General features: G+C 33.6%; 1 protein-coding gene across 3 annotated transcripts in view; it reads right to left on the minus strand.

Annotated features, from left to right (window-relative positions):
* Window positions 1-11,220, minus strand: part of ZNF407 (zinc finger protein 407) — a 343,995-nt gene that overhangs the window by 299,308 nt on the left and 33,467 nt on the right. For all 3 annotated transcript variants that reach the window (XM_080611327.1, XM_080611326.1, XM_080611325.1), the window contains one exon: window positions 5,562-5,676. In XM_080611327.1, coding sequence (XP_080467453.1) covers window positions 5,562-5,676 — 115 coding nt within the window. The remainder of the gene's footprint in view (window positions 1-5,561; window positions 5,677-11,220) is intronic.

Genomic DNA, 11,220 nt, shown 5'->3' on the forward strand with positions numbered 1-11,220 from the left:
CTCACTTGAGACTCCATACCATCTCCATGGCAGACTTCCAGGCCACAAGAGTCTCACACAAAACACCATAGGATCCATACCAGTTGTTTAAAAATGCTAGGAGCTTTTATGAATGAAAGTAAATAATTTCCATTTCAAGTAGTTTTCTTAAATAGTAAAAATAAAGACTATGTACTGAAGGTCAGGTTCACAATGGTAATATAATGATAAATAACTGAACAAAAAATTGACAAGATAGTATAACACATTACTCCATATTTTTTTCTAGTATTTTCTTATTAATTTCTTTTAAAATGTGTGCAAGTTTGGAAAGCCATTATGTAGGTTCACCTCATTTTTCTTTACTAAAGTAAATGTAGACACAAGTGTATGATAGGACCAAACAGCAAAAGTAGATAGAGAAACTCAGAATAGCTGGACGTGGAACACACACATCTCTGATCTAAACAGGTGAACCAAATACATATTTTTTGTTTGGACACATCTGTATGTACGATGTGTGTAATTAATTGTTCGTTCAAAAATGCAATTTCATGATGCATTTGATGAGTTAGGTATACAACAGTTTTAGTTCTCAGAACTGACTAAAAATAGTGATTTTAATTTATTCCTGCTGCCTACAATTACCCACAACCATGTATTTTTAAATATTTCCAGCCTATAAAAATTACTAATTTTTGCCACTTGTGTTTATCTGCATTTAGGCTTTGATTTGGATAAATTAAGCTCTCAAGTGTTCCTTGCTTTATGAAACTCTGCATGTTGTACACTTCAACACAAATAAATGACTTCTACCATTAGAGGTTTAAATAATGTAATGTATTTCATGCTCAGCCTGAAGCTGGATTCCAATGAAGTTGCTAATGCACGTAATGATTAAGTGTAACTCAAATACTAACTGTGTTGTTGAAAACATGACAGGCAATAATTTGGTCTATTATATTCTGCCATTTAATTCCCTAGTACAGACATTCTCTGACACGTTATGAAGCAATGATTTACAATTATTCAAGCTGCAAAGGTCAGAAAGTGACATTATAATCATCTACACAGAGATCCCTTTTAATGCACAAAAACTAGGTAATACTACACAAAAATAGTTTTACTAGAGTAGTAACTTTCTATTTAAGATTTCCTAAACTGCAAAAGTATAAATAATTAATTTACATTACAGTACATTAAGACATCCTTGAAAATATGTTTTCCCTGCTCCTACCAATACATTTATGAATAAGTCTTTTTTGCATGCTAAAAGCAATCTTAAGAGCAGGCTTCCACTAAAAGTAGCCTGACATTAACAGTAATCAGTTAAAAAAAATCTGAGAATCTAAAAGATTTTTTAGAACACCACACGCAGGAGTACAGCCAATTTTTTTGATGCAGCTGGTCAAAGCACATTCTTATCTATAAAGTACAAAGATCTGTTAGCCACTATACTTGATATGGGTGATTATTTTTCTTTAGACATTCTTAAAGCAACCAGTGTCATTAAAATACTGAACTGTACACAGATTAAGATCTCTGAACTATTCTTAGCATTAACAACAGCAGCAAAAGTGAAGTTATTTTCATGCTTGGGACACTATAACACTCCTGAAAGCTTGTTTATATGAAGCTTTAAAAGATAAATAAATTTAGCAAAACACTTATTTAGCAGAACATCTTATAAAATATCCAGAATTAACTGGGAAAAGAAGTTTCAAAGCTAAGTGAGAACTGAGGAGCAGAAAGTAAAAAGATTAATAGCTCCATCCAGCAAAAGACCAAAACAAAAACCAAAACCAAAAAGTCCCCAACCAACCAAACAAAAAAATCTACAAGAAACAACTACTTCAGCAAAATACAGAAAATGACCAACGTTTTCCACCCCCCTCCAAATTCCTTGGTGTATACGAATACTTTCCTTCCTTAAAACACTTGGCTGCTATATATGGAATAAACATAATACAGATATTGCTACAATATCCTTTCAATTTTTAGGAAGCTAGCAAAAAATGTTTATGTGCATGTCTTAAATACTGACAGTTTTCCTAAAGATCCAAACCTACCTTACACCCATCTTCCTCAGCAGATTTTTAAGAAGTCATAAAGGAGAGAAGAAAAAAAACAAACGAAGCAGCCACTCTTACTTGAAACATGTAACTACATCCCCAAAAACTCTGTTTCTGAAAGCAAAGGAAGAAAAATGCAAAGGAATAGTAGGTGCATTTTTAAATCAAACATTGCCTATAAATTCTGTTCAAAATCTCAAGTGCAGAACAATGCATTTTTCATGTTCCACCTGAGGCATAAAATTCAAAAAGTGCATGATAAGCATTTCACCAGGCAAATGAAACAAGATTTTTAAATGCTGGGCAACCAAGATTTGCTCATCTAACCCAGGGTATCAGCCAATTTCAGAGGCAGACTTCCAAAAATTAAATTCAAATAGGCAGCAGTTTGCAACCCACAGAAAATAGATACTACCTCTGAAATAATGGGATATATTTTACAGCCATGGGTATGGAAAAGAAAACAATTAACACACATCTGCGATAAGGAAATGAGTAGCAGACGGTTTATTCCAAATGTTTAAACATTAGCGGTGTCCAATTTCTGTGTCATGTAGTTTCTGCTGTGCAGCTGAAGAAAAACAAACCCTGAACTTCAATTAAAAAAAAAAATAAAACAACACAGCAAAATTGCTGCCTTTTTCAACAGCTAAGTGAATTATATACTGCGTACTTTGCATCATGTAAATATGAGGACCATTTGGAAAACTGAGACACAGCAAACTCCTCCTAAAACAACACAAAAGATGCAGCCTTCTGCTTTTTTTTAAAGACAAAAAAATCCAGAGAATTTTTGTTTAAAAAAGAAAAAAAAAGGAGCGGTATTTTGAGACCACACTACGCCACCAGTTGCTCTGACATTTCACCTTTACAAAATGCCCAAGTAGATTCAAAAGCTTTTGGAACAAAATTTATCGTCGCAACTAGCACAGGGCTTATTACTATGAATCTAAAAGTCAGAGGACAGAATATTAACTACTGCAGAAAAGAAAACATAGTGCAGGACCTTCTGTTTGTGACAAAATTACAGAGTTAATGTTCCTGAAAGATCACTTCACCTTTTAAAGCACGAATTTTAAAAAGGTAAAATTTATAGCAATTAAACCTAATGAAGAAATGCAGCATGAGCTGCTTATGTTCAGGAACTAATAGGTCCACTGAGCATTTCTAAGATTATTTAGCCATCAATGATAATGAATTGACATTGTCAGTGGTGTTAATGTACCAATGCTCTATAGTGCCACTAATCCGATAGCCAATCCTAGCAATTTTTTTTTTTTATGTTGCTACTTTATTTTTTTAACCTACACACTACCCAATCCTTTAAATTAAAATAGCAGAAATACAGCACAGGCTATTACGCTTTTTTTCCTCTTCTTGCACATTTAAGGATGGCATGTTCATTATTTGGACTATGGTTCAAACTGCTCTGGTCATTTCTCCTTCAAATCCTGCTTAATTCTTCAGGACTGCTAGCTGCAGTATAAAAATGTATTTTTCAATTAAATCCGTGTTAATATATAATTAATCCATGTTAATATATAATTCTTAAAATCTTTGGTGCCCATTAAGTGAAATGTCATGATTATTTAAACAGGTATATAAATCAGATTTTTGTGAGCAGAGGGTATTGTGGCATATGTCTCTTCAGCTGATTGTTTTGTCATATCTAAATAACACAGCTTCATGTTCTTCATGAAAATTAGCAATATAATGCTACACAAAAATGGAAAGTTAGTACCTGCTTGGCTACCAAGTGTGACATGTCAGCAACATACAGTAAGCAAAGTAACTAATATTCAAGTCCACAGTTTAAACCATTCATATATGTTTTGCTCTCTCTTGCACAGCCGTCATGAATTGCAAGCGAGAGTTGTGTAATTTCAGAGACAGATTCTAAGAACATGTCAATCCTGAAGGAATGAGCTTTAGAAAAAATGGGGTACTGTGCCAAATCCTAATCATTTGAATTCTCTTCTTAGAAAAGATACAGTATTAGCTATTTTGAGGTTTTGTTTTTTACTTCTCCTCTCAGTCGAATAATACGATGATTTTTCACTTTAAGTTAAAAGAGAATTGAATAAAGAACCATTGTCAAGTTTGTTGACAACTTCTAAAGAACAGAGCTTAGCCTTAGCTAAACAGTTTTGTGAATCTGCAGTTTTTAACCATCTTCCATGCCAAATTCTTAACAATTCATATAGCAGAGATAGTAAACAAGATTTGTCAAACAATATAAAATAGACTACCACACATAATGTTAAACGTTCTGCAAAATAAAAGGCAGCACAAGGTATTGTACTACGGATATTCAGTGGTCTTAAGAATTGGGCTCATACATTTTTATTTCTTGTTTCAAGAAGTCAGCAATTAACTTTCTTGAGTAAAAACATCCAAAGTATCTCATAATGCTGCATGCAAAACTATTTGAAAAACAGAGAGATGAATCAGTGAAAATCACTCAGCTGCATCTCCAGCTGAAGATTCACTTGTCCCTTAAAATATGCAACTCACTTTGTCCTGCAGTAGATCAGTATACTAAGGCTAAAAAAACCCTCCTGCTGAATATTATACCCAGCATCACACTACACCATTCATGTGTGCACTGCCTCATCTAATTGAACCTGTGCTATTCTACACATTAGCCATAAGACTGCTATAGCGGGTTACATAGGTTTGAGTAAAATGGTTTTATATGATGCATATATTAGCTAATTTCTCCAGCATAATAACATTAAAATATATTTTTAATCAGAACTAGGGTATTAAAATCCAACTTTGAGTGTCCTATGATGTACCATATATGCCATGGCATTTTAAAACCTTTTAAACATTTCTGCTAAATTAATTAGTTTTGCATTAAGGAGTCTCAATGCCTCCTATTAAATGCAACACATTTGAAAGACAATTAAACATTATGAACGATCCTTCTGAGAAAATAACGATTAAGTAAAAAAGAAAAACAAGATTTTTTGGGTGACAAACAAGAACACAAGCACACATGAAGAGTTCAATTTATTTTTAAAGTCTTATGCCTGCAATACTTTAGATCTGTTTGTTTGAAAAATCAGTCTTCTGTTTTGTTTTCGTAAAGAATGAAAACCCTAATGGAGTCCAGAAATCTGTTAATGGTACTAAAATTATAACAGTATAGCAAAAGAAAAAACCCCACACAGTAAAGTCTATATTATATATTTTTTATGTCTTTAAATGGAATTTACAGTTCTCCCTGGCAATGTGAATGAACATCCTATAATTTAGTCAATTTACAGATTACAGGTTCAAATTGACCTTGTAGCCCATAAAATTGCTCATCTTCAGTGCAGGATTAGAAGTGGGAAAAGAATGTCATAACTGTATTTAAGGAATTTACCATAACAATGGAAAGGAGGATATGCATGCATAATTTTAGCCACTCTTGCTCACATCACAGTTTTCAATTCTGAAACAATGCATATCCTGCACTCTTCTCCTGGTTAACCATGGTGGAGACTGTTTCAATTTACTCACCCACAGACATGACACTTGTATTCCCTCATCCCAAGGTGCCTCTTGACATGGTTTCTGGCATCTCCGAGCTGAGCTGTTGCAAAGTGGCATATCTTGCACTTGAATGGCTTTGATCCTAAGTAAAATTTAGCATAAGATATGAGTTGAATTAGAATAATATATCACCCATGGTTAAAGAAATAAAAAATCCTGGGAAAAAAATAACCTTTAAAAAAGCCTATCCCACATTTAACCTGCTTGAGATTTTTGCACAACAAAAAAAACACATCTTGCACGTAAATTTATGACTCCCTGGGCACAGATGGTACATACTATACATTACTCATTAAAGTTTCCTTAAGTTTGAGATCACTACTGTCTTAACTCTGAGGAGTAATTTACTCTTTTAAGATTATTATTATTATTATTTTAAAAACTCACAGAATATTAAAATGAGAAGACAATATAGTACGTAGATAACCTTTCAACAAGATGGCAAAAGTTGTTCTACACCTTTCCCCATTTCCAAATGATGAAACTCAGGTGATGGTCTTAAAGTGGCTCGATATTGGTGTAAACTGCAAAATGGACTCAGTTTTTAAGCAAACGCATTTAAAGTAATTTTACAAGTCTTCCAACTTTGAACGGATTTCACATTAGCACTGGTATTTCAGATTTGTTCTGTCACACACAGAAAATGATTCATCACCTAGCTATTGTAATGACATGCAATGTATGAATATACAGTGGATAAAATATTATGCCTTTATGACTGTTTTATGGTCAAGAATTTATGATTATTCTGCAAACCAGAAGTATTGACATTTTGGCTATTATTTATTTCAAGAACAAACTTTAATATTAAATGCCTACTGCAGACCAAAGAACTCTGAAATTATTTCTCCAAGGAGGAAATACCAGCCTATCTCTTGTATCACATCAGTTCAGCAAAAAGTCAAATTATTTGTCTATCTTAATTAACAGTGATCCTCTCTCAAGGATGGAAAAATTATTCTTTTACTGAAATAGTTAAACTAGGCACATGTCGGTCCCCATGCAATTATGCAGCAACACCATTTTAAAGCATGCTGTAGCACTTTTCAATTTTCTGACCACTAAATCCGTAAATCAATAAATCAAAATCATAGAATTACAGTTAAAAGTAAGTACAATATGGTCACAGAGTCTCCATATTACGTTTAGTATATGTTTTGTGAAGTACTTCTTCCAATACAGTTAAGCATAGTATGAAATATGTGATCTTTAATAAATATACATAAAGAGCTCTGATAAGAAAAATATTGCACTATATCATACTTGATCAATGAACCTTTTTGCTTTGCCCTTGAAAACAGAACATCCTCCAAGAATCCGTGCTGAAATTGAGGATCTTAGTAAAAATTTTTAGAGTCTTAAATTTCAATTTAATTCCCAAAAGCTGACGAAAAATGAAGCATTTAATTTTAATCTCCTAACTGAAATAAAAAAGTCAACAGTACTAAGCACAGGCAGACAAGGTTGAATATTTCACAGTTCAATGACAATGAAGCCAGATCTCTTAATACTTCCATTTCTACTGTTGGAAGTAGATGTAAAATATATTTAGCACCTGAATGGTTATATCTAGTCAGCTTTATAAGTTTAAATGTCAAAAGCAGGTTGAGACTGCAGCTAACAGCAATCACATTCTATCAATCACAGTGAAAAAAATGCAGTTTATTTAAATGATCCTGATAAAACTAAATTAATCATTAATTTGGTGACATTTCAAATCAACACTGCACTCTATAAGGAGGCCCATGCAAATAATAATTTTAAAAAAGCCTATCTTTGCATTAATAGAGTATTAAAAGTTGATGGTTTAACTTACAATCTTAAAGACTAATTGCACAATTAATAACATCAAGGCCACAGCTGGGGAGGATTTTTAAATCCATTGTTGTTTATACTGCTCATTTTTGTCACAGAATTCAAATACCATGTGGATTCAATCCTATGTTCCCTTAGTTTCTCTCCTACTGATTAAATTGTAAATTTGTTCCTCATTCTGTTACTGCAGGTGTCCCACAGGGCTTCCATACAAGACCTTTGCTGTTTTCCATTTACATGACTCCTTTGTGAAGAACTCAAGTTCAGACCAATTGTAGCTATAGTGTGCTGACAATACAGAAACGTACTATTCTGTTGACTGCTCTCATCTAAAAATCAGTGAGGCCTTGAGGGTTTTTTTATTTATTTCTCAGATCCAGAGCTGAATATCTGTTAACATCTCCATTTAAACTCCATGAAAATTCAAGTGCTGGCAGGCTCCAGTCAGGACTTATCACCTGAAACAAAAGCAGTGCACCTCCCTTTTAGATTGCTGGTGCCAAATTTGTTCCAGGATGTTCTTTGCTGGAAAAACCCAAAATTTTATACTTGAGATGAAGACGTTAGACTAAGAGTTGAACTAATGGGGTGAAAAAAAATAAAAATAAATCTGTGTTTGCTATAAGGCTAATTTCAGACTGAAACAATGCTGAAAAAATTAACCATTTGTTAGCCACACTTACCACAAACTTTAATGGTTCTCATGCTGTGTTAAATGTGACACTATGGATTCACACTTGGCTTTGGTTTTAATTCACAGAAAAATGAGAAAAATACTTTCAATATAGCATCTTTCCAACAAATGAGTTTAAAAAAGAAAAGAAAATAAAAAAAAAAAAAAAGAAAGGAAAAAAGCCACAGAATTACTTTACCCACAAGTTATGGCATGGAAACAAAGTGACATTTTCTGATGGCAGCAGTAAATAATAAGGCTCTTAACAAAAGAATGGGGGGGGAGGGGGAACACAAACCCCCAGTAACAACAAAACCCCACCAACTTGAAAATAGATTAAGAGTTCAGGTCAGACAGACACAAACCATACGACTGTTTTACAAAAAAGACTGAAGTTCACAGTCCTTATTCTACATTAACACAATAAAGACCCAAAACCTATAAGAAACATTCACTGCTTCAGCTTTAAGCTATCCAAAGGCAACATCACCTGCACCTGCAGGTATAGCTGTATCCCTAGATCAGGCCCAATGCAAAGGAAGCAGAGCCGCATGAAATTTCATCATACCATTTCCCCATGTGTTTAGGACACGGGGAGTAGATTCCACACTTGCATTGAGCAAATCATACATTAACTGAGAAATCTGATGAGAAATAAAACCGAGATGATGTGGTTGCAGGTTATTTTTCCTCAGATGTTGATTGTTAATTAAGTTTATGGGACCTCCATCAACTGCGAACTAAAAAGTCTTCCACCTCTACTACTCTTTTTATTTTCCTTTACACTTCCTCATTTTCACTTGTCAACATGTGATGGACTTACTCGTTATGTCCTCTCTAGCAAAGCTTCCCTTTCATTTACAATGTGAAAATCTCCTACATTATTTAATGGTATTTTGAAACATTATTTTTCTATTAATGGAAATCATTAGTTGTATCTTTCCATAACTTTCCTTTCCCTTCCCCCCTACCCAAACCACTACCAATTACTCAATAAAAAAGGCAAGGATTTGGATATGGTTACACAAACATACATATAAATATATACGCACATCCAGATGCTGAAGAAAGCTTTTTTTCAAAAGCACATAATCAGAACAATAAAGGGGAAAATGGGCAGCTCTGCTCCTATTATGTATCTGCTGTTATCATGGAACAGGTGAGAAGCAAGAAATACTGTTTTTTGCCTCACCAGCATTACAAGCCAGTTTATATACAGTTGGTGGAGTAGGTCAGTTCCCCCTGCCACCGCTTCCAATAACCCAAAAAGATTTGTTTCTTATTCAACTGCATCCATTGTGATACAGATTGGAAGAAAAGGTTCTGTAAGTCACAAAGGAAATCACAAATATGAAAACACGGATTGGAAGAGAAAGCCTTATTCCCATTAACTATTAATAAAAGTCTCCACATTACTATTTATGTGAATAAGCAAAGCATAAGAAAAGCACTTCATTTAAAGGTACTGAGAGAAAGAGGGCAGATAAAACTCTATTCTGTAACCCTTCTATACCTCCCTGCACAAACCGCTGAAAAATTACTTGGAAAATGAAATGTATTCTTTTACTACTTTGCGTATTTAGGGCTATCCAAAAGCACAATAAAAATATACTTCATGATAAGACCTACACACAAGATGTTAAAAAGTACACTAACTTTTACTAAATGTTACAATCAATGATGTAACTTATGTAAGTAGGGTTGCTTTGTCATATATTGATAGTTACCTCACTTTCACATCCACATTAACTTGATTTTAAATGCAATTAATACATATAGTCAAGGAAGACTAATGGACTACATTCTGCACTTAACCTGGTGGACATTTTCAAATGGCACAAGTGACCAGTGCAAACCTATTTTGCATTGTAAACGACTAAATAAATCTTAATGGATTAAGAATGATCAGCTATCAACACACAAGGGAAATTAAGTGCTGAAATGCCTACATTGATTATTTTAAATTATTAGCCTTACTCTGTTCTTGAATTTGTATGCTTTTAGTGAGCTTTAACACATTTACAAGACTTATTGACTATAATTACAAGAGAATTCAAGTAATGGACACATCAATTATAAGCAACATGTCTTGACCAGACAGTTGCATAAAGAATTCTAAAGAGAGCTCCATTAGCATCCTCCCCTTTAGTTTTATTCAGTTTTATCTGCCGTAAGAGGGCATATTAGGGGCTTATACAGCTGTTCTGACCATGTGAACACAAGAGTCCCTCTAAAGACTTTTGCATTCGAAGTTGGGATATTAGCTGAAGCAATGCAGATAACTACATTATTGACAGGACAGAAGTACTGCTGGAAGTATTAAGTATGTGAGTTACTGGTATACATGCATACTCAAGTTACAGCAAAATACTTTGAAAGGTTTGAAATACAATGTCTGTGTTCCCCAAGATTAATTTTAAACTTTGTTGTCCAGTCACGCCCTTGCCTTTTCATAAAAAAAAACACTCACAAAACTATTTTAGGATTATGCCAGGAATCACCATTCTTTTACGTTTCTTTTTTCTTACCTTTTTGTTCTCTTCCTTGTAACCATGCACTAAGTTTCAAATACTGCATGAATTTAAACTATAGCTTCCATAATAAGCCATTATTTAAAAGTACAGTAAAATAAACCTTACAGTTTTAATGAAAATATGTTCATTGAAATGTGAATTTATTATTCAAATCCACTCATAAATTCAACCACAGAGACACCACTTGTCTAAGCAGAGCTCAGTGATTTAGAAAAGCTGTCTATTTAAAATAAAGAATGTATGGCAGGTTTATAGAAACATCGCAGTGAATTTTTACATAAATTTAGAACTGCAGCTTATGCATTTTTCTACAAAAATGTTTTTAAATTTTCCACTTAAAATTAAACATAAAAATGAATTGAAAGTGTGATCAGCACAGAAACTAAATCAGATGCTACATCCCTGTGCACCACATCAGCATTACACACTACCTTCCAGAAAGGCTGACCAATTCCAATACCCATAACTTATTTCTTAAAAAAAAACCAAAAAAACCAAAAAAACCCTTGCTGCTTCTTACTGGTATTTATTTAGGCATGATGTAATATCAGATGTCTGTCCTGAAGCATTATGTAATGCTGAAAGTGTCACTGAATTGAAATGA

The sequence above is a fragment of the Psittacula echo genome, assembly GCF_963264785.1.
Source record: "Psittacula echo genome assembly, chromosome: 2".
Taxonomy (NCBI): domain Eukaryota; kingdom Metazoa; phylum Chordata; class Aves; order Psittaciformes; family Psittacidae; genus Psittacula; species Psittacula echo.